Source organism: Elephas maximus, chromosome 17, assembly GCF_024166365.1.
Source record: "Elephas maximus indicus isolate mEleMax1 chromosome 17, mEleMax1 primary haplotype, whole genome shotgun sequence".
In the NCBI taxonomy this organism is placed as follows: Eukaryota; Metazoa; Chordata; class Mammalia; order Proboscidea; family Elephantidae; genus Elephas; species Elephas maximus.
The window spans coordinates 9844349-9869665 of NC_064835.1; the positions used below are offsets into that span (position 1 = coordinate 9844349).

General features: G+C 49.8%; 1 protein-coding gene across 2 annotated transcripts in view; it reads right to left on the minus strand.

Annotated features, from left to right (window-relative positions):
• DSCAML1 (DS cell adhesion molecule like 1) overlaps positions 1 to 25317 on the minus strand; it is a 422409-nt gene that overhangs the window by 120293 nt on the left and 276799 nt on the right. For both annotated transcript variants that reach the window (XM_049856636.1, XM_049856637.1), the window contains exon 4: positions 2761 to 2907. In XM_049856636.1, coding sequence (XP_049712593.1) covers positions 2761 to 2907 — 147 coding nt within the window. The remainder of the gene's footprint in view (positions 1 to 2760; positions 2908 to 25317) is intronic.

Genomic DNA, 25317 nt, shown 5'->3' on the forward strand with positions numbered 1-25317 from the left:
GCTGGGGTGGGGGTTTGGCCTCTGACACCCACTCCCCTCTGCACTGCCTGCTGTAGTATCAGTTGCATTTTTGCCGAGACAAGCAGCTTGCAGATAGTCTTGTCACATCACATCACCAGCGCCCATGTCACTCCGTGGGGCGCCTTCCCCTCCCCTCTGCTCGCTCCCCTTCGGGGCCCTCCTTCTGCCTTTAGATCTCGTTCATCCTGTCACTGCTGTCTCCTCTTTCTAGCTTCCTTTGTCTCTCTGTATGTTTCTCCGTTTTGCTTTTTTCCCCTGTCCTGTGTCTTTCTCCCTGGGCCTGCGCATCTCCCTACTTGTCTGTCTGGGTGTCTTTCTAGCTTAACTCCTCTCTTTCTCCTTTGGGCTTTTTCTTTGAGCCTGTCCGTGGTGTCTTTCACTCTCTTCCCACCCTCCCTTCCTCCTCATCTCCTGGTGGTAAATGAAGAGGAGAAGGAGAAGGGCTGGCAGATTCTCCAGTTTAAAGAGTGTCTTTTATGAGGATTCCTACCTATTCTCCCCCCAAAAGCTAGAGGTCGACTAGGAGATTAGCAGGGTGAAGGGGTCAGATACAGGCGGAGGAGAAAGGAGCCTGCCTGCGGGGAGGAGGGATTTCTGTGCCTTTCCCACACCATATGAGAAGCATGTAAATGAGATGCAATACACCATGCAGACAAGGCCCTGTAATTTGGAAGTGACAGGCTCTAACACGTTCGGGAATTGGGCTGCAAATTCCAAAGACAAGCCACAAGGATGGTGAAGCACAGTGCAGGGTCTTCTCGCCACACCCTAGGAGAGCACACTTTCCCTTGGCATTGAGTAATTCCACAGACATTTATTTAACACCTACTGTGTGCAGGGCACAGGGCACTGGACCGACAAGGGTGAATGAGAGAGCCTGATCGTTGCCCTCCTGGTTCCTGTTCTCCTGGTCATGTCTCCAAATGTCTTAGACAAATGACTGGAGTCCTGGGCAGAGTCGTTGCTAATCAGAGGAGCCCTCGCAAACCACAGAATGTCAGAGGCAGATGGGATCAGGGAAGTCACCCAGTCTACCCCGTTTTCCAGAGGTCCAGAGAGGTTGCATGGTTTGGTAGGTTTAATCCTAGAACACAAAGGAGCCCTGGTGGCACAACAGTTAAGTGCTCAGCTGCTAAATGAAAGATCGGCAGCTCAAACCCATCCAGTGGCCCTGCAGGAGAAAGACCTGGTGATCTGTTCCCATAAAAATCACACCTGGAAAACCCTATAGGGCATTTCTACCCTGTCATATCGGGGTCGCCATGAGTCAAAACCGACTGGAAGGCACCCACCACCAACAATCCCAGAACCCAAGTGGTCTGACTCTCAGTTCATCCTCTCCCCAAAAGCCACCCCAATCCCATCTCCTCCAGAGCAGAGATTTTCAAATTGCAAGTCACAAACCATTAGGAGGTTGCAAATCTATTTGGTAAATTGCAGCCAGCATTTACAAAAAACAGATAGGACAGAAGAGCAGGATAGACGCACCAGGATGCATCAGCACGCATGTGACAGAAAATACCAGCACGCATTGCACAGGCCGTGGTGAAAATGGGTGTCTGCGATCGCTGCCAAGGAAGTTTGACAAACATGGCTCAAGAAGGCCTTCCTTGAGGGGCATCCCACCGTGTGCCCGTCTTAATTCTGTGACTTGGAGCACGTACGTGGTTGTTCAGTTGGCCCTTCTGTGGGGGTCTACTGACAGAAGGACCCTGGGATCTGGGGGCCCAGAGTTTGAATTCTGGGTGTGCCGCCCACTGGTTAAATAGCTAGGGAAAATTGCTTGGCTTTCCTAAGATTTGACTTCTCACCTGTAAAAATAGGGAGAACAATGTCACCTCAAAGTTGTCTTATGGCGCCCAACAGACAACAAACGAGTGAAATCCCAGGCACACAGGGGGATTCAATAAATATTAGCTTCCATCCTAATAAACTGTAAGCACATCAGAATACCAGAGCCCAAATCCATTGTTGTCAAGTCAATTCTACTCATAGCGACCCTACAGGGCACAGTAGAACTGCCCCCATAGGGTTTTCAAGGCGTAAATCTTCATGGAGGCTGACTGCCACATCTTTCTCCTGCTGAGCATCTGGTAGGTTTGAACCACTGACCTTTTGGTTAGCAGCTGAGTGCTTAACCACTGCACCACCAGGGCTCCTTGCACACTAGAATAAGAATCCTTCATTCTGTTTAGAAATATTTTTGTTTATAAATTATAGTCTGCCTGCTTTTAAATGTTGAGAGGTGGCCTACGATAAAAGATATATATACAGTCATTGATAAAATAGAATCTTAAACACTTAGAGACATGAGGAGATACAAACGTCCCCCCCAATGTGGTCTAGTAGTTACCATGTTTGAGCATCGGATTCTATCTATGAGCTTCCTGGCAGCAAAGGCCAAAAAAAAAGAAAAGAAAAAAGGAGAGGATGAGTTCCATAATCCTCATTATTTGGTAGATGAAAACATATCTGTTCTTCAGGAGAGTTAAGCTTCCTTTGAAACAGATTTCTAAAAAGCATTTATTTCTGGAGTCCTTGTGTGAGTGGCACCCCAAACCAAGCTGGACAAGGTCCTTCCAGTGGTTTCTGTACCTGTTTGTCGGTCTCCCTCTCTGAGTCCTCCGTACACAGGGGACTTCCAGATCCACGGTGTGGACATGCCGAGTCCCAGGGGTGGGCTGGTGTGCTTCCGGCAATCCCACCCCACCCCATTCTCCACCGGCCCTCTCAGCCTACCTGTCACGGAGAGACGGGCCCCATTGCTCTGCCGGGTCTCCCCGCTATACTTGTGCTTGGTGATGCAGCGGTAGGTGGAGAGGGCATCCTCCTTCTGCACGTCAGAGATGTACAGCCCGCCGTGGTAAGTAATAAAAAACCTGTTTTCTGGAGACACAATCGGGACATGGCCCATTACTCCTCTGGCTGGACACGCCACCAGAGGCAGCTCAGTCCTGCAGCTGGTCTCCTCCAGGGCCAGGGCTTGGGCCCAGGGAGAGGAGGCAGTGGGGTAACAGGAAGGTGAGGTTGGTACAGCCTCAGAGGTGGGGGAGCATCTCCAAAAGAGGAATACGTTTCCCCACATAAATGAATGACAAATAGAAATTACAGTATTTGCTCCTTTAAGTGTGGATGCTTCAGGGTTTAACAGAAAGAGCTTGGGCTTTGGAGTCAGTCTAAGATCTGGGTTCCGATCTGGTTCTTCCACTGATTAGTTGTGTGATCTTGGGAAAGTTACTTAGCCTCTCTAAGCCTTATCTGCACCACGCGACACACATAGTACTTCACAGCATGGATGTCCCCGATTAGGAAAACGCGCCTGGCATGTCTGGCACGCAGTAAGTGCTCTCTGTAAGGACCAATCCACATCATCCCTTCCTCTCTACAGTCTGCGAAACTCTTTTGCATTCATTGCTTGTTTTCTCTCACAACACCTGTTTGAGCGTTGGCTTCATTTTACAGAGAAGGAAACTGAGGCTCAGGGTGAAGCGACTGGACCCAATCACCCTGCCAGTAAGTGGACCCAATGCAAGTCTTCCCACTTCCAGCTCTTCCTCTGCACTGAGCTAAACAGAAGCCTAAAACTTTTTCTTCCAATTTACATCATTTAAGGTCCCTAGTGGTGCAACAGTTAAACGCTCAGTTGCTAACCAGAATGTTGTGGGTTAGAACCCACCAAACAGCATGGGAGAAAGACCTGGAAATCTACTTCCATAAAGATTACAGCCTAGGAAACCCTTTGGGGCACTTCTACTCTGTCACCTGGGGTGACTAAAACTAGGAGTGGAAAATCTCGCCTGCGTCTAACAACATCCACTCAACAAACAATTATTGAGGCTAAGCTATGCTAGGAGTGGGGCCTGGGAGATGAAGATACACAATAATCGTTCAACTGCCAGTTCTTGAATACCTATTGTGTGCAAGGCAAAAGGGCAGACACCGGCCCGTATGCTGCGGCTATCTCCACATCCATTGTCACCTTGAAGACAGGGACTTACAAGGGAAGATGAATGGAAAGATAGGCAGTAACGTCCATTTTGCTGATTACAAGACAAGACTCAGATGTGAAGTGAATTTTCTTGTCTAAGGTCCTAGAGTAAACCCTAAACTTCAGCCAGTCAAGGCTGATTTAAAAAGTGGACCTGGGAGTTGGGGAGGGGCTTGCATTAGGCTTCTAGAATCCCTAAACTCATCAGCGTCCTCCCACCAAGACTGAGCCAGACTTAGGTTGAGAAGCCAACTTTGGGTCCCTCTGCCTCCTCTCTGGGGGCCTTAGGCGCTTCCCTAGGCAGGCACGGAAGACCCAGGCTGCCATTTCCACTGGGAGCGGGGCGTGGGAATCAGGATGGCAACAGTGACCTAAAAGAACGCTGCAGGGGAGAGGACGCTGCATCCACAGGAAAGACCCACTAACACTGGAATGCCAGGCTTTCATAGGAAATCGTTTGGGTAGTGCCATTCCCTTCCAATCTTATTATTTAAGGGGTGACACTCCCTTAACCTATGCCAAGAGTTCTGACTCTGGCTTGCCCTTCTATTGGGAGCATTCTGTGGTGTCCCCAGGCACAAGTCTAAGTACAAATCCAGGACTTAGCATCTGGAGGCAGGGACTTGACCAAAGAACACATTCCAAGAGTGGGGACTAGAAGATTCCGTAAAACCGTTGCCCTTGATTTGATTCTGACTCATAGCAATCCTATAGGAAAGAGTAGAGCTGACCCATAGGGTTTCCGAGGAGCAGTTGGTGAGTTCGAAGAGCTGACCTTTGGTTAGCAGCCGGGCTCTTACCCACCGCAGGGTTGGAAAGTTGGGTGTGCTTGACTACATCTTTGCCAAGGGGTTCCCCGGGCTGTGAGCGACGCCGGGGCTGGGGAGTTAACTACCTCACCCGGACGCCCAGCGCGAAGTTGAGGGCTCTGACTTTGGGGAGATCCTCCTTGGCCGCAGCTGGTCTCCTTGTAGCTCCCTCCATGAGTCCCCTGGGACCCTCCGTGGCTGTCCCTCCGTAGTTCTAGGCGCTGGAGCTCTACAGGGGCCTTGTTCCTACGTGCTCCCTCAGGATATTGAAGGCAGCTGTCATGTCCTCTGACTTTTCTTCAGTCTAAACAATCTGAGGGTTCTATTTGTTAATAGTTATTTCATATGGTTTCAAATAACTTGATCAGTCTGGTCTCTTGCTTCTGCATAAACACTGATTTATCTACAACTCTCCTCCTAGTTGCTTCCCCTTCTCTTCTCTCTTCTTGGAAACCCCGGTAGTGTAGTGGTTAAGTGCTAGGGCTGCTAACCAGGAGGTCGGCAGTTCGAATCCACCAGGCGCTCCTCAGAAACTCTATAGGGCAGTTCTACTTTGTCCTATAGGGTCGGTATGAGTCGGAATTGACTGGACAGCAGCGGGTTTGTTTTTTTTTTCTCTCTTCTTCCCTCCTTCCCTTCCTTCCTTTCTTCCACATTGACAACCTGACCTACCACACGCCAGGCACTTTGCTTAGTAGTAGGGATCCAATAATACTCATCTGACCAAGGCCAGAGAGAGCAGGACTGATGCATTCACTTTTTGAGGGAAGTAGCAAGGCCTCATAATAACCTTGCAGTCGACTAAAGGCCCTTGTCTCGCCTCCATGAGTTTCTGCTATGCCACATTTCCCTCTCCATCTTGGACAACTGCTTATATGGACCCAAGTTTGAGGCTTCACACTGGTCCCTGTAGAGCTGAATCTTGTTGGGAATTCTCCTGGAGGACACTAGGTCCTCTGGCAGCCTGCCAGTTCCAACCCTGTAATTCTACAGCCTCTGGAAACATGGGACTTGTGGACTGCATCCTTCCACCCCCACCCTGCTCCGACACACTGGGGTCAAAGACAAAAAGAAACCAAGAGAGTTGAGCCCACTGCCATATTCAGAAGGAATGGAGGAAGCATGGAGAAAGCCTAAAGCCTGCTCCCCCACCGAACTCTGCCTGTGCTGTTTTGTCTCCGTGTTGTGACCTGCTAAGTGAAATGTAGATACTCTCCCATAATTTATTATGTAACCGGGGCTGGAATGCAGAACTATTGGAGGGTATTACTGCCAATCAGAAGTTCCAGGGTAGGAGGGTGGTGGCGTTGGGGTGATTAGACACCCAAGGAAAAACAGGAAAGAAAGAAACAACAAACAATAAAAAACACCACAACGCTGGCAGCCCACAGGTGCTCCAACCCTGGGCAGTTAGGACCCTGTGGTTCCATAGCTCCCAGCACCCCAGGACCGACCAAACACTTGGCCCTACTGAGATTTAAGTGGGGGGGCTGCGGTGATGGTCGTGGGGAGCTGGGGTTTCTATAGCAACAAGCAGCTGCTGCATCTGATGTTTCGCATCCTTCATTGTCCTCATTTCCCCCCTCCCTTCCCCCTTTCTGTGCATATTTAATTGCAGTAACATTTTCAGACACAGTGTGCTGCTCCTCCTGAAACAAAGGCGGGCCAGCCAGGGGGCTGCACAGCACAGAGAGGGGAAGGAGAAATCAGGGGTATTATGTTAATACCCTCTGGGGGGAACTTGTGCGCCAGCAATTCGGCATGTTTGATGAGAATCAGATGATGGGTCCTGCTGGGGAAGGGAAGGAACAAGAGGCCTGTGGAGTGAGTGTGCAGTGTTGGGAGGGGAAGGGGCAGAGCCAGCTGGTGGGGGATTCTGGGCAGCTGGGGCTGGATAGCATGGCTGGCCTTCAGGCTGGCTCCTGTGGGGAGCCCCAGCAGGCTGGCACCCATACTCTGTACCCAATGGTACCAACCGGCCTGGAATGAATAGAGGAGAAGCTACTCTATATCCCTGGCTTCTCCTCCTTGGCCACACTGCATTCAGCTGGAGGAAGGAGGGAGTGACTGTCAATGAAGCCAGTACCTCCAGGTGTGGCCCCACCCTAAGGCCATTCAGAAACGTGTTGGAACAATTTTGGTTGACTTTGTAATTGTGGGTGCTAATGGCATTTGGAATCCCTAGGTGGTGAAAACAGTTATGTTTTGGGTTACTAATAAAGATTGGTGGTTTGAACCCACCCAAAGGTGCTTCGGAAAACAGGCCTGGTGATCTGCTTCCCAAAGGCCTTGAAAGCCCTATGGAGGAATTCTACTCAGCACACATGGGGTTGCCATCAGTCGGAACTGACTTGATGGCAACTGGTAATGGCATTTAGTGGTCAAGGGCCAGGAGTACAGGACATCCGATCATAAAGAACTCTCCCATCCAAAATGCTGATACTGTCCCCTGTGGGTTTACATTGGAAGGTCATATTGTCTTAGTTATCTAGTGCTGCTATAACAGAAATACCACCAGAAATAACAAATTTCTGGTTTTGGCAAACAAAAATTTATTCTCTCACAGTTTAGAAGGGTAGAAGTCCGAATTCAGGATGCCAACTCTGGGGCAAGGCTTTCTCTGTCAGCTCTGGGGGAAGGTCTTTGTCATCAGTCTTCCCCTGGTCTAGGAGCTTCTCAGCACAGGGACCCTGGGTTCAAAGGATGCACTCTGTTCCTGGCTCTTCTTGTTTGTTGGTACCTCTTCTCTGTTTAGGGTCACTATGAGTTGGAATTGACTGATGGCAACAGGTTCTTCTCTGCTTGGTTCTCTCTTTTGTATCTCAAAAGAGATTGATTCAAGCTACAACCTAATCCTGTAGATTGAGTCCTGTCTCATTAACATAACTGCCTCTAATCCTGCCTCATTAACATCATAGAGGCAGGATTTATAACACAAAGTAGAATCACATCAGATCACAAAATGGTAGATAACCACACAATACTGGGAATCATGGCATAGCCAAGTTGACACACATTTTTTGGGGACACAATTCGATCCATAACAGTCATTTTCCCTTAGGCTCCAAGCCCTGGACATAGAGTCAGAAGAGCTGTGTTTAAACATGGACACAGCCATTGACACTGCTTGATTGTGGTGTCTCAAAGGTTGACCTTAGAATCTGCTCACAACCAGGGTAGTGCTGTTTATGCTGAATGAATCCTTTTCTTCTTTTTATTATTACTACAAATATTCTATCCTGGTTAGCCATCTTCTTTCCTGATGATCTGGAGCAGGCTTCAACTTTTCTCTAAAGCTAATATTTATTGAGCTCCTATTACATGTTAGGCCAAGGGCTTTACATTCATTATCTCATTTAATCCCTACAATGCTTTGAAAAGGATACTATTATATTACTAATAGTAATATTAGCACAGAGAGGTTAAATAATCCACCCAAGGTCACACAGCTGGTAAGTGGGAGAAACTGGACCGTTAGTGCGTTTCTTATACTTTACCAAAGTTCTGTGCTAGGCTAACTTCCTAGAATAACAGGACCTCTCATAGGGACAAATGGTCAGCTAGCCTCTGCTTGGTTGCTTCCGTCAGTAGGGTCCTCACTACCTTTCATTCAGTTCAATTTGGTTCAATTATCAGGCTTTATGGAGTGTCTCTAGGAACTGGGCTGGGCTCTGTGGAGAGATCTTGGACCTGGTCTCTGCCCTCTGGGATTCCACAGAAGATGACAGTGTCCTTTTACCATGAAGGGTGGGCAGTTGGTGCTGGGGAGTTTGTGAAAGGTGGGGAGGTGGCTCAGTGGAAGCCATGAGGGAGGGGAGGAGAATAAAGAGAAGCCAAGCTGCCTGGTGTGGTGGGGCCAGGACACAATGGGGTTTAGGGGCTGGGCTGGAGCCTGGCTGTGCCACTAAAGCTGGGGTGTCTCAGGGAAGCCCAGTCTCCAGTCAGCCCCTCAGTTTTCCTATGCATAAAAGGAGGGAACTGGTTTAGGTGAATGGCTTCTAACCACGTTTATAAGTTAGAATCATTGTTAGAATCACAAACAAAAAACAACCCAGAGCCGTAGAGTCAATTCCAACTCATTGCTACCCTATAGGACAGTGTAGAACTTCCCCCATAGGGCTTCCAAGGCTGTGAATCTTTACAGAAGCAGACTGTCATAACTTTCTCCCTCAGAATGGGCTAGTGGGTCTGAATTGCCAGACTTCTGGTTAACAGCTGAGAGCTTTAACCACTGTGCTGCAGTGGTTACTACAGGGCCCCTAAAAATCATCTAAGGAGCTTTTAAAATTAAATTCAGAATCTCTGAATTTTTTTAAAAGCTTCTTAGATGATACAAAAGTGCAGCCAGAGTGGAGAACCACTGCATTCGATAAGCTCCTCAGGACCCTTCCACTCTGACAGTTGATGTCTCTATGCTCAGACTAAACTTGTGGAGTCCCATTTCTCCTTCAGGAAAATGGAGATAATAAACAGTACTTCATCACAGGGTTGCTGGGGGGATTAGATGAAATACTGCCTGTGGAAGTCCCCAGGACAAGTCCTTTGGCCTGAGGGGACCCTGTCCCAGGAAGATGAAAGGCTGGGGGCAGGCTAGGGCTGGGGGCTCAGCTCCTCTCTACGGTCACACTTCCCACAAATTCTCTCCCTTCCTCCCCAGGAGCTGGCTTGGGGAGTGGGGAGCTTGGAAATACAGAAGCAGCCCCTCCTTGGCTATTCTGAGGCTCTGAGCTAAGTGAGCTGACAGCGTTTTTTCTGTCTTTTTCTAAAAGGTCAGAGAGCTGGGCCTTGGAGACTCCCCCAAGCTGCAGGAGTCATGGAGAGATAATTGATAGAGATCTTGGGGCTCCTGGCAGCCCCAGAGAGGCTGGGTGGAGGGAGCTGGAGAGAATCTGCCCTCCGCAAAGGTGGAGCCCCTGGCTCTGCTCTCAGGAAGGGGTGAAGCTGAGTTTGGTGGGGACGGGGCGGAAGGCAGAGGTGAGCAGGGAGCTGAGGGCTTGGGAAAGGGCATGAACTGGGCAGATCCCTCTCCAGTCTCTAGAGCAAGTGAAGGGGAGGGAATGAAGCCGAGAACAGCAGCTTCCGAAATGGCCCCCTGCTTCTGCCCCTGCCCTTCTTCTGTCCGTTCTCCACATGCAGGCATAGTGCTGCTTTAAAACCTAAGTCAGGTCATGTGGTTCCTTTGTTCAAAACTCTCCAGTGGTTTCCCATCTCACTTAGTGTGAAGGCAGTGCCTGTCACAAAATAGGGACTCAATAAATATTTCTAGAATGAATGGCTGAATGAACCTTCCTAGACCTCTATGTATGAGGTAGTTCTATAGCCATTTCACTCACTGGGCAACTGCAACTCAGAAAAGTCTGATCCTAGTTCAAAGCTCACCTCCTACAGGAAGCTTTCCTGGATTAACCCAATGTCTTCAATATCTAGCGCTGCTATAACAGAAATACCGCAAGTAAGTGGCTTTAACAAATGGAAATTTATTTTCTCACAGTTTAGAAAGCTAGAAGTCCAAATTTAGGGTGCTGGCTCTAGGGGAAGGCTTTTTCTGTTGGCTCTGGAGGAAGGTCCTTGTCTCTTCAGCTTCTGCTTCCTTGTTTCTTGGAGATCTCCATGTGTCTTGGCATCTATCTTACCTCATCTCTGCTTTGCTTGCTTGTTTAATCTCTTTTATATCTCAAAACGGATTGACTCAAGACATACCCTACACTAATCCTGCCTCATTAACATAACAAAAACAACCCATTCCCAAATGGGATTATAAACATGGGCATAGAGGCCAGGATTTACAACACATATTTTTTGGGGACACAATGCAATCCATAACATCCACCCCCATTCCTGAGTGCCTCTACATTTGGCAAACCTCTTGTCTGTGTTAATTACTACTTCTACTATATCCAGTTACCCATACCCATTGCCGTGGAGTTGATTCTGACTCATAGCTATAGGACAGAGTAGAGCTGCCACATAGGGTTTCCAAGGAGCAGCTGGTGGATTAGAACTGCCAATCTTTTGGTTAGTAGCCAAGCACTTAACCACTATGCCTCCAGGGCCAATTAGACCTTTAAAAATAATCATTTGCGAGCATTCAAAAGTCAGTATCATCAAAAATTGACATGAGTGTCTTTGAGAAGTGATGAGTAGCCTGTCACCAGGGGTATTTAAGCAGAAGCTGAAGGAACACTTGGCTGAGATATTGCACAGGGGATTTAAGTATTGAATGGGAGAAATCAATTAGATCATCACTGAGGTTCCTTCCCTCCCAGCAGTTTACGAATTTTCATAGCTTAAAGAATGTCAGACCTGGGAAGCCCCTTGAAAAACATCTACTCGAGTGGTTTAAAAATCTGTGTGTGTGTGCCCAATTTCTATCCCAGGGCCTTTGCTTATTCCTTCTGCGCCTGAAATGCTCTTCCCTTGATTCACCCCTGGCTTCATTCCAGCCTCTGCTCAAATGCCAGCTTCTTGGAGAGAACCTGCCTGACCACTCTCTCAAAATTAGACTCTGCCTCCCTCCCTGTCCAAGTCCTTACCCTGCTTTGTCTTCACAGCACGTGTTTCTATTTGACAGCAAGGAGCTATTCTAGTTCACCATGGTGTCCCAGCTCCAGAATGCATCTGGCACATAGTAGCTGCTCAGTGAACATGTGTGAATGAATGAATACTCTGAGGCCGGCAGCAGAGGGGAAATGTCCACATGGGGCAAGACAGCTGGACCTCTGGCTTGGACTCCTGTCCCTGAGGTCTCCCTTACGCTAGGATCTTCCTCCTCTGACCACCACTGCCACAATGCAATGGTTTTGGGGCACTGCTTCCCCTTTAAACCACTTTGATCCTTTCCTTGACTCCCTACAGCTTAGCAGAGGCCAGGCTGAGGCATTACAGCAAGGGCGGTGGTTTGGAATTAACAACAGGGAAATGAACACAAGACAATAATATGAGCACAGGCAATCTGGATGGTGAGCTATGGATCACTCATCCTCATAGTGAGTCCCTGCAGGGCCTCCCAGCTGAGCTTCCCAACCCATGGGACCCCGGGAGAGGGAGGACAGTGGACATCCCCTTCAGCACACCTGAGGCTCTCCTTCAATAGTCCTTTCCTGAGGACTTACCTCATCCTCGTTGTTGTGTGTTGAGATTTTTGACTCATAGGGACCCCGTGTGACAGAGTAGAACTGCCGCATAGGGTTTTCAAGGTTGTAATTTTTATGGAAGCAGACTGACAGGTCTTTCTCCCATGGAGTTGCTGGGTGGGTTCGAACCACCAGCCTTTCAGATAGCAGCCACCAGGACAACCTCTTCCTTAGGTGGCTGGATTGAAAATGCTTACTCTTGCCCAGAGGAGACACCACTAGCAGCAGAGGTCTGCTGGTTCCAGACGTAACCATATTAGAGTCTCAAGAGCCAACATTCAGAGAAGAGATCTGAGGCACAGCAGTGGGGCAGAGGGACTCTCTGCTCTTCTGAGGACAGAGGAGCCCTAGAGTTAATTGCCTTGGGTGGTTCAATCGCTTAGATGTCAGACGTTTGTATAGCTAGGGCTTTAAGGAAGATGACTTGTGTCTGGGACCTGCAGCTGTAAACTCCCTCACTTTAGCCCATTTGGGTACCCTGCGTGGGTACAGTCTGCCTTGGGTTTAGAGAAGGATCCAGACAAGACGCCCCAAGGCACGTGAATCAATGGGCACCCATGTACTGACCATGCGTGCCATGTGTCAGGCACGGTGCCGGCACTTTTCCCCATATTTCCTCTTGTGAAGTACATGCTGCTCCTCTTGTTTTACAGATGAGGAAACTGTGGCTCAGGCTAAAAGACTTGTCCAAGTCCACATCTAGTGAGTGCAAGAGCCAGGATTCAAACCTGAATCTCCTGAACACAAATCCAGAGCTATTTTCCTCAAACCCAGCTGTTGCATTTTGGAGGGGGCTTTTTTTTTTTTTTTGGCTAACCCCTCCCTGCGAGGTGGACCTCTCCAGCCTTTCTGGGCCTGGCTGGTCCCCTGACCCCTTGCTTCTTCCGGTGGAGGCTTCTCTCTCACTGGCCAGGGCCATCGTGGGTGGGTGGGCAGAAAGGTGTTACTAGTGAGATGAGATCAGATCCAGAAGGCATTATAGTTAGTTATTGAATGGAGGAATGGATGGATGACCTCCCTGAGGAGGCTGGTGTGGACTGAGGTAAGAGGGCAGGCGTATTATGCAGTCACCCGTTTGGGGAGGACTCAGTTGCTGGCGCTAAGGGAGGAAAGAAATGCTGCCATGACCAGGGGTCATGTGTTAGGGAAAGGTGTGATTGTGGGCAGGTACCCATGTTGGGTGTACTCTCATGGGATTATGGCTCATGGTAGGGTCCAGGGAAGGGACCGGCAGCTTGGGGATAGGTACGCTGCAGTGGGTGCTGTGTGAAACATTGCCTTTGCAGTCAGCTGCTGCGGGTTTGAGACCCGCCGCCTATTTTACCCTTAACCTTTCTGTTCTCTCATCTCCAAAGTGGGGATACTAAGCCCTGTTTTGTTTGGCTCACAGGATTCTTTTGTGGTGTCCATGTGACAATCTTTATGAAAGGGTGTTGTGTTTCATATTGTGCTGTACACATGTAAGGAGAGGTTATTACCACGCCACGAATTGTGCAAAAGCACAAGGGTTATGTGTCCATGCTGCACACACCTGAGAGCAGGTATTCATGTAGGCCTTGGCAACTGCTTTTCTGCTCCTAGAGTCAGATGCTTTTCTGAAGCGGGAAAACCAGAAGCTGAGGGAGAGGTTACCTGCTCTGCCCACCACCCTCATCCCTACAAGGAAGACCCCAATGGGAATTGTGAGGTATGGGCTTGTGTGTGTGTGTGTGTGTGTTTGTGTGTGTGAGGGGAGAGTGGAGCAACAGGATGGAGCTCTGCACAGACACAGCTCTGACATGGATCAGAAAAATCATTCTGTCTCTTTCGGAAGCAGAACTAGATTACCCAATAAGCAAGGTACAAACGGGCCTATTTGTGCCTTCCCACCAATCGGTAGCACACAATTTCCCCTGCTGTGGTGAAACCCATGTGAAATTGGCTCACCACAGATTAGCAAGTACATACAATTAAGCCCGTGTGTACCTTGCTGAATGCAAGCTGGTGCATACCATGCTTACTGGTTAACCCACCCCTGTGAAGAGAGGAGATACTTAGCCTATTATGCCTAGTCTTTTTCCCAGTGAAGCCTCAGGACGCCAGTGCCTCCAAGTGCCTCTATCGGCCCCCAGGGGCCTCCCAATTCCGAAAGAGAAATTGCAATCAATACAGGTTACCAGTTACTGCCCCATCCAATAAAGATTTATGAAAACAATGCGGTCAGCTCGGAGCCTGTGGATAGTTCGTAAGACTAATGAGATAACTCACCCCCCTCAATCAGAGCTGTTCTTTCCTCCCAAGCTATTTGCGCTGCAGGGCAGGGCAGGTGGGTGATCGATACTTCCTGGCTGGTTGAAGTAGCCCTCGGTCTGGGGGCCCAGCACCAGCACAGTCTGCAGGGAGCTATTTCAGGCTGACTCTGCTGGACACCTTCCTTTTGTTCATATCCCTGTGGAGGGTGGGGGCCCTGAGGGTGCCTGCCAACCTGGGGTTGAAGAGCCCAAGGGAAGCCAAAGCCCTACTGGTCCTCCTCCCCTCCCCCGACACTCTGGACTCCCAGGAGTATAAGCTGTCCACTCATACCCTCGAGAAGAATTTGCAGCATAGTACAAAGCACATGGGATGGGAGCCAGGAGCTTGGATTCCAGTTCTAGCTCTGGCCCTGGCTGGCTCTTAAGTTCTAGCTCCTCCTCACTTACCTCCTCTGTAATGGAGCCTCCAGACGTGGTATCCCCCACCAGGACCCTTCCAGTACTGGAATTTTGGGGTCAGGCCCTGCTCTGTGAAGACTTTAGGGCAGAGGTGGGAAGGAGGGCAGAGAAGAGCTGTCCCGAAGGTCAACATGTCTACCAACCATTGTTGGGCTCAGGGAGTTAGAGTGGGAGGCTAGGGAGAGCCTGAGCCTGGAGCCCTCAGTGTACATCAGGTGCCGGGAGCTAAGTGAGGTGAAGCAGGAGTGAGCTGGAGGCATTGGTCAGGGACGAGTTGGGCAGGGGCCTTTTAACACAGGTAGGAGTTCACGTGCACTCTCCATCAAAGACGCAAATCTGATCCAACACCTCATGTTGCGCACAGGGAAACTGAGGCACAATGGTTCACACAGCTAGTCTGGGTCAGAGGTAGATGTCAAGAGAAGCCTCCTGTCTCATAGCCCATAGCTCTTTCTGAATTGAAATCAGGCTGAGTGAATTGAAATTATATCTGTGTCTTGAGTTTTGGTGGGTGGGGCTGTGGGCCCTTTGGCTTTGTATGCTTATGCCAGGGCCTGCCGAGCCAGACACTGCCTGCTCTGCTGGCTGGAAGAGTGAGGGGAATGCCAAAGCTAGAGGAAGGGCAGGTGACCTGGCAGGTGACAGGTTTATGTACCTGCTTTCTGGCTCAGGGGCTCCCAGAGACTTGGGTAGACACCATGGCCTCATTTTCATCTTCAAAGTATGGAGCCAGGCTGGGCTGGGGCTTGGCGTGCCAGGCTCCTGACGGGCCACACAAAGTATTGCCATATGTTCCCAGGAGGCTTTGGAGAGCAGGTCTGTGCCCTTCCTTCTCCACCTCCACCTGTCTAGGTGAGAGGGCTAATGGTCACAGAAGCCAATATTATCTTATTCCCTGCAGGCGATGACTCAGACTCAGTTTCTTCCTTGAGACTGACAGAGGGGCTGTCTTGCCCGATGCTAAATCAGGCTTTTGGACCAGGACCAGCTCTAAAGCTCAGCTGACCTTGAACTGAGTGCACTGGGGCAGCCTCCTCACGCCTCATGCCTGTGTTACGCTGTGGACTTCTAAGAATGTTTGAGACTTGGCTTCAAAGAGTGCCATAGCCTAGAAATGTCACCTACGGGAATCTTTCCTCTGGAAACTCTGATGCAGAGGGAGGCAGGGCGGTTGAGGGCACTGGGCTGGGAGACAAGAAGCCTGGTTTCTGATTTTGTGTGTGACATTTGTTGATGAGTTTCATCACCCTTCTGGGTCCTGGTTTCCCTAAATGAATCATTTGACCTTGAAAGTAGCTCCAAAGCTCCACTTTTCTGTGATTCCGTGATCTCCCTTCACTTGGTCGTGCGAGGGTAAAATCCCTATGGGGTGAGGTGGGGACTTCTTCCCCCTTTAGCCCTTTCTCAGTTGGAGATCTGAGAGGGTGCTGAGACTCAACTCCCAACCCAGGCCAGAGTCATCTTCTGCATGAATATGATATAACCCTTCCTCGCATTTTTGGTCTTTTTGACTGTGCTGAGCTGTCCCCATCCCTGAGTCTCCATTCTGTCCTGCACAAGGGATTAGCCAGGTCCCACTATCTATATCTCTGCCTTTTGGGTTCTATAGAAGTTGGGGTTAATGGAAGGATGAATGAATGAATGACTCAGGAGGATGTGAGAAGTCAATAGCTTTTTAGAACAGAAAGAGCCAGTTACTGGAGTCAGAAGGGTTTGAATTCCAAATGTGTTCCATTTTCTAGCTGGATGATGCTGGGCAAACTGCTTAACCTCTCCAAACCTATTTCTTGGGAGAATCGAATGAGTTAATGAATGCACCCAACATAGTGCCTGGAACATAGTTGGCAGTCAGGAGGCATTTGTTGAGTGAGTAAATAAATGTATAGCTCACATATGAGGGGCTGAGAACTTGATCTGGGTCTGCCTCCAAGTCTAGGGCTCTTCCAACCATCCCCACCACCTCTAACTGCCCACAGACTGGGCTCTCAAGTTGGAGGAAAGGTGTGGATTTCTAGGAAGGACCAGCGTTGGCTCCCCTGGGGCCCTGGCAGATTGACTGCCATGGGCAGCTGAGATCTAGCTTGACCCAGCACTGTCTCTGGAGCCACCCCCAGGGAGTGGTGTCAAAGGGGGCTGTGGTGAACCAAGGGGCTCAAGAGAAGCAGGAGAGCCTTGGCCTGGGCAGAAGTGCCCCGGCTCGTCTCTCTCCCTGCATCTTTTTCTCCAAATACAGCTCTGTCTTTCTTGACCACAGGATTAGCACACCATCTCTCATTCTCCTATTGCAACAAGATTTTATTTCTAATTATGCTCTAATAAAACTGGAGCGCTCCCAGGCTTCCTCTCAAATGACTTGTACACACACTGCCGATTGGCTCCTCCTCAGCCCCATTGTAATAGCGTTTCCCTGACATTCATTAGACATGCATGAGAGGGGCGCTTTAAAAATAGAATTGCATTTAAATGGATTTGCTGAGAGAGGAAGATGAAAAAAAGGGGGGGGGGGAGATTGAGAGGGAGAGAGGTTTGTTGAACAAACTATGAAAACAAGATGCCATAATAACAGGGTGCTGAAATAAGCCTTTTTATTCCCAGACCTCCTCCCGCTGCACATGGCAGAGCCCAGCCGGGGGCGACAGCCTCCAACCCTCCCCCCCAGACCCCACCCCCACTTTTATGCTCTCTGCCTGGGGGCTTCAGAGCGCCTCGCTCCGTGTGTCAGATGCTGGCGGTATAATAGAAATAACTGTTGTTACAATTCGGGAACACTACCTTGCTTCCAAAGAAACCCAACAGCCAGGCGGCTGGCAGGGAGGAAGACCCATGTGTTCTTGGGCCTGGGGACGAGGACGGTGACCACCTGCCCAGCGCTCACCTCTGGGGCTCTACTCCCTGGCTCCTCCCCTGATTGACTATCCCCACCCCCACCGGCCTCTGAGCAGTTGAGATTTTTCTTTTACCTCAGATGGTAAGAGCGGTAGGAGATCCGATTCCGACCCCAGAGCCTGATCCTCCTGGACCCCTAATGCCCTGCTTGACCCTTCGTCTCCAGCTGAGCAGGCCATCCCCACAGTGCCCTGTGTGTACCATAAAGGCCATGCTGCTACCATTTATCAAGGGTCTACTATGTGCTCATGGAGTCCCAGGATGGTGCAAATGGTTAACGAGCTCAGCTGCTAACCAAAAGGTTGGAGGTTTGAGTCCACCCAGAGGTGCCTCAGAAGGAAGGTCTGGTGATCTGCTTCCAAAAAATCAGCCATTAAAAACCCTATGGGGCACAACTCTACTCTGACACACATGGGGTCACCATGATATGGGGTCACCATGATTTGGGGTCAACTCTATGGCAACTGGTTTTTTACCATGTGCTGGTACCTACATGTGTTTGCATCTAATCCGTTCTCCTCACTATAGCCGGATCCTCTTAAAATGGAAATCTGATCATGCTGAAAACCATCCCATTTCTATTTCTCTGAGGATAACGACCAAAGTCCTTAATGGGGTAGCCAAAGTCAGCGATGCATCCCCAGGCCCCACCTGCCCCACCTCTGCCCCTCTCCCCAAACTCCAGCTGCCCAGCCTTCCTCTAGCCCTCCAGAGCACAGAGCTCCGTCCTCCTCATGGCTTCCCACAAGTGTTGCAGTCACTTGGAACACTCTTCCCACCTCCTTCCCAAAGTTCATCCTGACCACTCCTCAGAGCTCAGCTCAAAGCCCTGACTCAAGAAGACCTTCCTCATGAGCCTTTCTGTCTCATGTTCTCCTCCTTCAGCTGTGGCAAAGAGGCAGTGAGTCTTTACAGGCCTGCCCCACTTCTAGAATGGAAGCCTCAGTAACGATGGAATGGGTACCAGGCACTATGCCCATATCTTGTTTGGTCCTTGCTGTAGCCTTACTGAGGTAGAGTTTTTTTTTTTTTTTTTCTTCTCTGCTAATAAATGAGGAACCTGAGAATCAGAGAGGTCAAGCAACTTGCCCCAAATCACAACATGACCTCATCTAAAGCCATGTTTTTGCTCTTCTGCTTTCTGGTATACTGCATTGCCATGGACATTCTCACCAGTTCCTTCCCATAGGAAATGCCAACCACCTCCATTCACTCCCTAGAAGCCCTTTCTCAAACCTCCAGGAAGCCCTCTCTGAGAATCCAGCTAACATGGATCCCCTGTCCCTTTCCAGACCAATTCATGGCTCCTACTATTGGGCCCATACCCTGGGACCCAGGAGGGCCTCCAGTCTCACATTTGGGTTGTATTCTAACTGTTCTATGTGGGTCATTCTTGTATTCCCAAATGGAATGCAGGTTCCTTAAGGCCACCATATATCATTCTTCCAAACCCCCCATCCCACCTAGGCCAGGGCTGGGAACCCCTAAGTGCTCCATCCATTTTGGCCGGATTACACTCCAAGTAGAAAGAGCATTGGAGCTGGAGCGAGAAAAACTGCCTCTGAGTAGCTGTCTCACCTGGAGGCAAGTTCCAGAGAGGAAGCCTTCTGAGCCTTGGTTTCCTTGTCTATCAGGTGATAATACCATACCCACCTTATAGGGCTACTGTGAGGTACAATGAGCAACTGCAAAAGTGATGTCCCAAGATGCCCATCTCCTTTCTCTCCTGCTCCTTCCTTTCGTCTCCCTGAAGGCCCCCTGCATCAGGTGGTTATAGACAGGGGATGAGAAAGCTGGTCTTAGACAGTGTCCCAGAAGGGGAGGTGGCTGAAAGGGACATGGCACTGTGACCTCATGAAGCCATCTGAATTCTGCCCTGTGCCCCCTGCATGGCTCCACAGGTCACTGGAACCGCAGTGGACACTACCCTTCTGTCCTTTTTATACTTGCTTTCTGATTCACCACCTTCCCACCCCTGAGGACTCCATGCTGCAGAGAAGGAGAGGCTCCCACTGAAGAGAGGAAGAAGCCTCCAAAGGCTGGGAGCAGCTGGCCAGTTTACTCCCCTCTGCCTCCCCAGGCCCTAGCACAGCCTGAGCCTTGGACAAGGTAAAGGCCCCTCATGTTGGTAAACTAGACTATGACTGCCAGGGCTGCCTGCACTGTTCATTGCTCTGGGCTCAGTTTGGGGCACAATGAATGGCATGTGAGGATGCCTGATAAATATTTGTTGAATGAATGAATAAGTGCATGGATCTCAGCCTTTCTGCATCAGTGGTTAAGTCCTTGGGATTTGAGTTCAGGCAGACTTGGGTCCCATTGATGTGACTTTGCACAGGCTCAGCTCTCTGACTCGGTCTCCTGGTCTGTAACATTGTGCTAATAGTAGTACAAAGCACACAGAGCAGTGGCAAGAATCAGAGCATCTGGCCCAGTGCCTGCACAGTAATGGTCCCCTAGCTGATCCATTGCTCTCGTTGTTATGACTACACGGCTTCCCGGGAAGGGAGAATCCAGCTAATGCCTCCTTGAAACCACTCAGGAGCTTGGAGTGACCACACATGTTGGTAGTTCTAGATTGCTCCTGAGTCCCATTCCCCTCTTAGAACCCTTCAAAGTCCTCTGTCACTGCTCGAACAGCAGAGGCAGTGCTGCCATTCGGAGCAACTACCTTTCTGATTTATGGCTGTTCAGCAGACTGTGTGGCATATCAGCAATGTCAGCCAGGCTGCTTATCAGGAAAGGTAGCAATGTGCATGGTCCCATCAACAATGGTGTCTTATCAGCTCCCAAAGTGAGCCTGTCTTATTGAAATGACATGAGACACATGCACCGGGCCCAACTCTACTGGCCCATCCACTCTTTTCAACACCTCTGTACAGTTTCACCACGTCTTAGCTCTAAATTACACCCTACTTCTCCAGGAGCACGCCTGTGCCCAGCTACCCCTCTCCCCTGCCCAGCCCATGGTCATCTCTTCCTTCTCTAACTCATGGCATCTGTACCCTTACCCCGTTAACATCATAAACTTGCCTTTTATTATTGACTTTAAGAAATACATTGATGGCTTGTCTTCCTTGGTGGCAGTGGTTGGGAGGAGAAGGGGAGGATGGTAGAGACATCCCCCTCGTTTGGAGAGGCCCACAGTGTGCCAGGCATAGTGCTAGATGCTTTGCATACATTGCCTCAGTTTAATCCTGAAAGTCCTGAGAGTGAGAGGTGAGCAATACAGTCTCCATTTCATAGACAAGGAAGCTGGGCTCAGGGAGATTCAGAAACTTGTCAAAGGGCACACAGAAAGAATCATAATTGGGATTTGAACTCTCCACCCCACGGCTCCTCAAGGACAGAGGCCTCAAGTCCTCCATAGTGCCTGGGTAGTGCAAGTTCAGGGTCTACTTACTGCCATTAGCTGGTGATGGTGGCTACCTTTCAGGATGTTACACATATTAAATGAGAAAGGTTGGCAAAAGTTTGGCACTAAGGGATCCCTGGGTGATGCAAATGGTTAATGTGCTCAGGTGCTAACTGAAAGTTGGGGGTTTGAGTCCTCCCAGGGGTGCCTAGGAAGAAAGTCCTGGTAATCTGCTTCCCAAAAACTGGCCATTGAAAACCCTGTAAAGCACTTGATGGCAGCTAGTAAGTCTTGGCATACAGTGAGAGCTTAATTGACAATTCTCGATTCTCGGTACGCTGTGCGTATCTTGTCCTTCCGCATATACATTCTGAGCTCTGGCACCGGCCCCACGAGGCCTTGTCTGCACTCTGCACCCCCTCTCAGCTTAGCTCTGGCCCTGCCTGCTCGCTTGGCAGGATCCTTCCCTCGGCACGCTGTGTCCCCTCCTTGGCATTGCCCAGAGGGGCACCAGCGCCCCAGTCTTTACAGGCACTTGGAATTCTGAACTCATTCTCCAGACAGGTGCAGTTTCCCACCTCTCACTCTCTGACACTTCCTGCACAATCGATCACAAAACTGTTTCCAAATTAACCTAGATTTAGCTCCGGCCTCACCTTCTAACTCTGGCAATTTCCTGTTAACTCCTCCAGACGCCCTCTCCCTGAATATGCCCTGCCGACCCAGACCCAGGGTTTCTGCCCAGCATGGCCCTCTTGCGCCTGGTCAAGGGCTATTCTGGACTTGGGCTCTTCTTGGGGATGCCTCTTTGCTCTGGCCTCAAACATGGTTTGGGGTCATGAGACAGGCAAGTCCCTTCTGTTCTTGCTGTCTCTTCTTGGAATTCATGCTATATACTGAGCTTTCTTCTAATTAATGCTTTGGGCTGAAAAGGCCATAAAGTTTCCTCCGCATCAGTCCCTAAAAATGCGTATGAGAAGGAGATTTGGGAGGACCAAAGGGCAGAGGGAATCGGTGCAAGGAAAGAGTTTGAGGATATAACTTAGGGTTGAAACAAGCATTTCTTGGTAACTTCCAAGAACTGTATTCCCCACCCCCACTAAGTTCCAGTCTTGAAAGAGCAGAGAAGGAAAATAGCATTGACTGAGCACCTACTGTGTGTCAGGTACTGTGCTCTGTGCTTTACCAGAACCTTGCCAAATGGGTGTTAGCATCCCTCATGTACAGATGAGAAAACCAAGGCTCAGAAAGTTTGGGTAAATTGTGAAGCTGTCTGTCACAGACCTAAGAAGTGAAACCAGGTTGAAAACTCAGCCCTCTCATCCTCTGTGCCAAACTACCTCTCCATGAGCCCTTTCTAGAGTCTTCCAAGGGACATGTGTTGGGCAAAAAGGGAAGAAAAGGACTGGAGGCACGTGTTTATCATTCTTCTGCCACCTAAAGTCCAGCTTTAGGCTTGCCTCCTTGGCCTGAGTCAGAGGTGGTTGCTGTCCCCAGAGCCAGAACCCAAGGTGGGGCAGGGGCAGGAGGGGAATTCCCAGCAGCAGAAATTCAGGGAGCAGCTGACTCTGGAGGGAGCGAGCCTGTGAGGGCTGGTGCCATTACCCACAAGGCTTCATTTGCCCAGCAGCTGCAGGGGGCTGCGTGGCATATCAGCAGTCACACGATCAAAGAACAAGTAGGAATTAATATCGCAGAGGTGGTCCCGAGCCTCTGATAGTGGCAGAAAATGACAGGACAGGATGAGGAGCATTACAGAATGAATGGGAGGGGACAAGAGATTTCCGTGGCTAATCCTGTTAGGGAGACAATTTCTTATCGAACTCATTATGCTTTTGGAAAGAGGGAGCAGGGAGGGGGAAGAAGAGGTGGTGGAGAGTAGGGTGGGGTGGCAGCACTGGAGAAAGAAGGAGAGAGGCGGGGAGCTGCGGTAACAGAGCCTGCAGGTTACAGTGGGGTGGACATGTGACTGGTGTCTGAGGAACAGTACCCCTGTCTGCCTGTCTCTGCTCTCCTCAAATGAGGCAGGGCTGGGGTGGGGGGGAGCTCTACCTTGGAGCCAACTCCCAGCCGGGCAGTTGGAAATGCCCAGTGGTGGGCCCCTCCCACCCTGTCAGCTGTCTGGACTCCCAATTGCTTGGGAGAGAAACAGGAACCCTGACACTTCTTCTTTGACCTGATCCCCACCCTGTCCCATCTCCCACGATCAAAGAGGACCATCCTCAATCTGCACAGATGATAAAGAGCCAAAGAACACCATTGTCTGCAAAGCACTTTCACAAACCCCTGGGAGATGGGCGGGGGTGACTGCGTGGCCTAGGAAGTCAGAGCGCCCTTTCTGGCACTTACCAGCTGAGCGTCCTTGGGCCAATCACTTAACCTCTCTGAGCAATCATTGCCTCATCTCGAAAACAGAGATTAAATAAACCCTTCCCTACATACTTCACACGGTCCTTGTGAGGATTAAAGAGGATAATGTATGCAAGAGGGCTTTGCAATCTGCGGAACATTCACAAAAAGGTAAGTGACTGTTATCACCATTTTAAAGTTGAGCGAACAGGTTGGCCGGGGCTGGTTAAGTGTCTCACTGGAGGTGACGAGGCTAGAAGTGGTGAGCCAGGGCTTGGACCTTTGGTTTCGAATCCAAGGTCATTTCTCTGCCATGAAATCACTCCATTGTCCCGTCTTTGACTAGTGGGTCTCAGGGGATTTCAATCTCATTTGCCTATGGGTTAGGTGGAGCCCTAGTGGTGCAGTGGTTAAAGTGTTCGACTGCTAACTGAAAGGTCGGTGGTTCAATGGCAACAGGTTTTTATGGCCTCAGTACAAGAGCATTGATGGGTCCATGGTAGAATTCGTGCCTTCCATGGAAGACCTGGGTTCAACTCCTGGCCAGTGCATCTCAAGTGTAACAACCAGCCATGTGTCAGTAGAGGCTTTTGTGTTTTTATGATGCTGAATGGGTTTCAGCAGAGCTTCCAGACTAAGATGGGTGAGGAAGAAAGGCCTGGTGACCTACTTTTGAAAATCAGCCAGTGAAAAACCCATGGATCACCACGGCACGATCCCATTGTGCATGGGGTTGCCATGAGTCAGGAGCCAACTCAATGGCAGCTAACAAGAATAACTTGAGCCCTGTATTCTCCTCGGGAAATGATTGAGGTCAAGGACAGGCTCACTCTCCTCAAGCTTAGCATCCATTTGGGGGAGGAGGACAAAGCAATGAGCACAGTCCAAGCTAGTATGCCTCCCCGCCTCCACAATTACTTGAACGCATTTGATTAAGGGCCAGGATGTATGGGGCTGGCACCACCAGGGGGAGGGGGTCCATAAAGGAGTCAAGACTTTCAGTGAGTTCTAAAGGATGCATGGGGTTTCTACAGATACAGGGAAGTTAGATTAACATTCAAGAAACATTGATGGATCATTTATTATGTACCTGGTCCTGAGCTAATTCAGCAATAGATACAAAGATGCTTGAAGTCCTTCAGTGGCAGCCTATTGCCTCTTCCAGGGTCAAGTCCAAGCCTCTCAGCATGTGGCCAGGGGAGACACTACCCATTGTCTACCCAGTATCCATTCTCCCTTTATCAAAGTGCCCATCATAGTCATCCCTGATAGACAAGATCTAAGCAGATGTTTGTTGGAGGTGGGGAAGGGCTTCCAGGAAAGTTCTTCTTTTCCTAACAAAATGGACAGACAAAAAAGTGTGGATTCCATCAGCATAAACCTTTGAACCTTTGCCCTCCCCGCTTTTTCCTTCTGGGAAGATGGACACTAGGCTCAAAAGTGCAGTGGCCATCTTGCATCATGAGGATGGCAGAGCAGGAAGGGAGAAGGAGCATGGTTTCCTGAGCCACTGGGTCACCCCTGATCTGCCTATTCCCAGCATCCTTGTTACATGAGAAAAACAACTCTTTACTTTGACTAAGCCATCAAAGATGACTTTTGGTTATACGCAACCAAATGCAATCCTAAGGGATACAGCATCTAGAGCTGTGACTGCTCACACCCCTCCTGCCTCTTCCACCACCATCTTCCTGTGAGGACTTCTGTGACATGACGGAACCCTGCGTCTCCTAAAAACACCATGCTTGGTGCCCTTGTCACATTGGGCCCTCAGTATGGCCACTCTTTCTTCTGAGCGCCTCCCTTTCTTGGACTGACAGCTTCTTACAAGGCCTTCTGCATTCAGGTCAGCCATTAATCTGGGTGGGTTCGTGACCCCACATTCAGGCTCCGTTAGCACCCTGTGCCCACTTCTCTGATATTATTCATCACTTTTCTCAAAACTGGCTATTTCCAGGCCATCTTCCCCCCTAGACAGTGAGCTATTTGAAGGCAGAGTTCTTGTTTGGATATGGACCCCAGTGTCTGTGAGGGTGTCAGGCACATGGCAGTGGCTTAGTAATGACCCCCAGGGGTTCACAAGTTG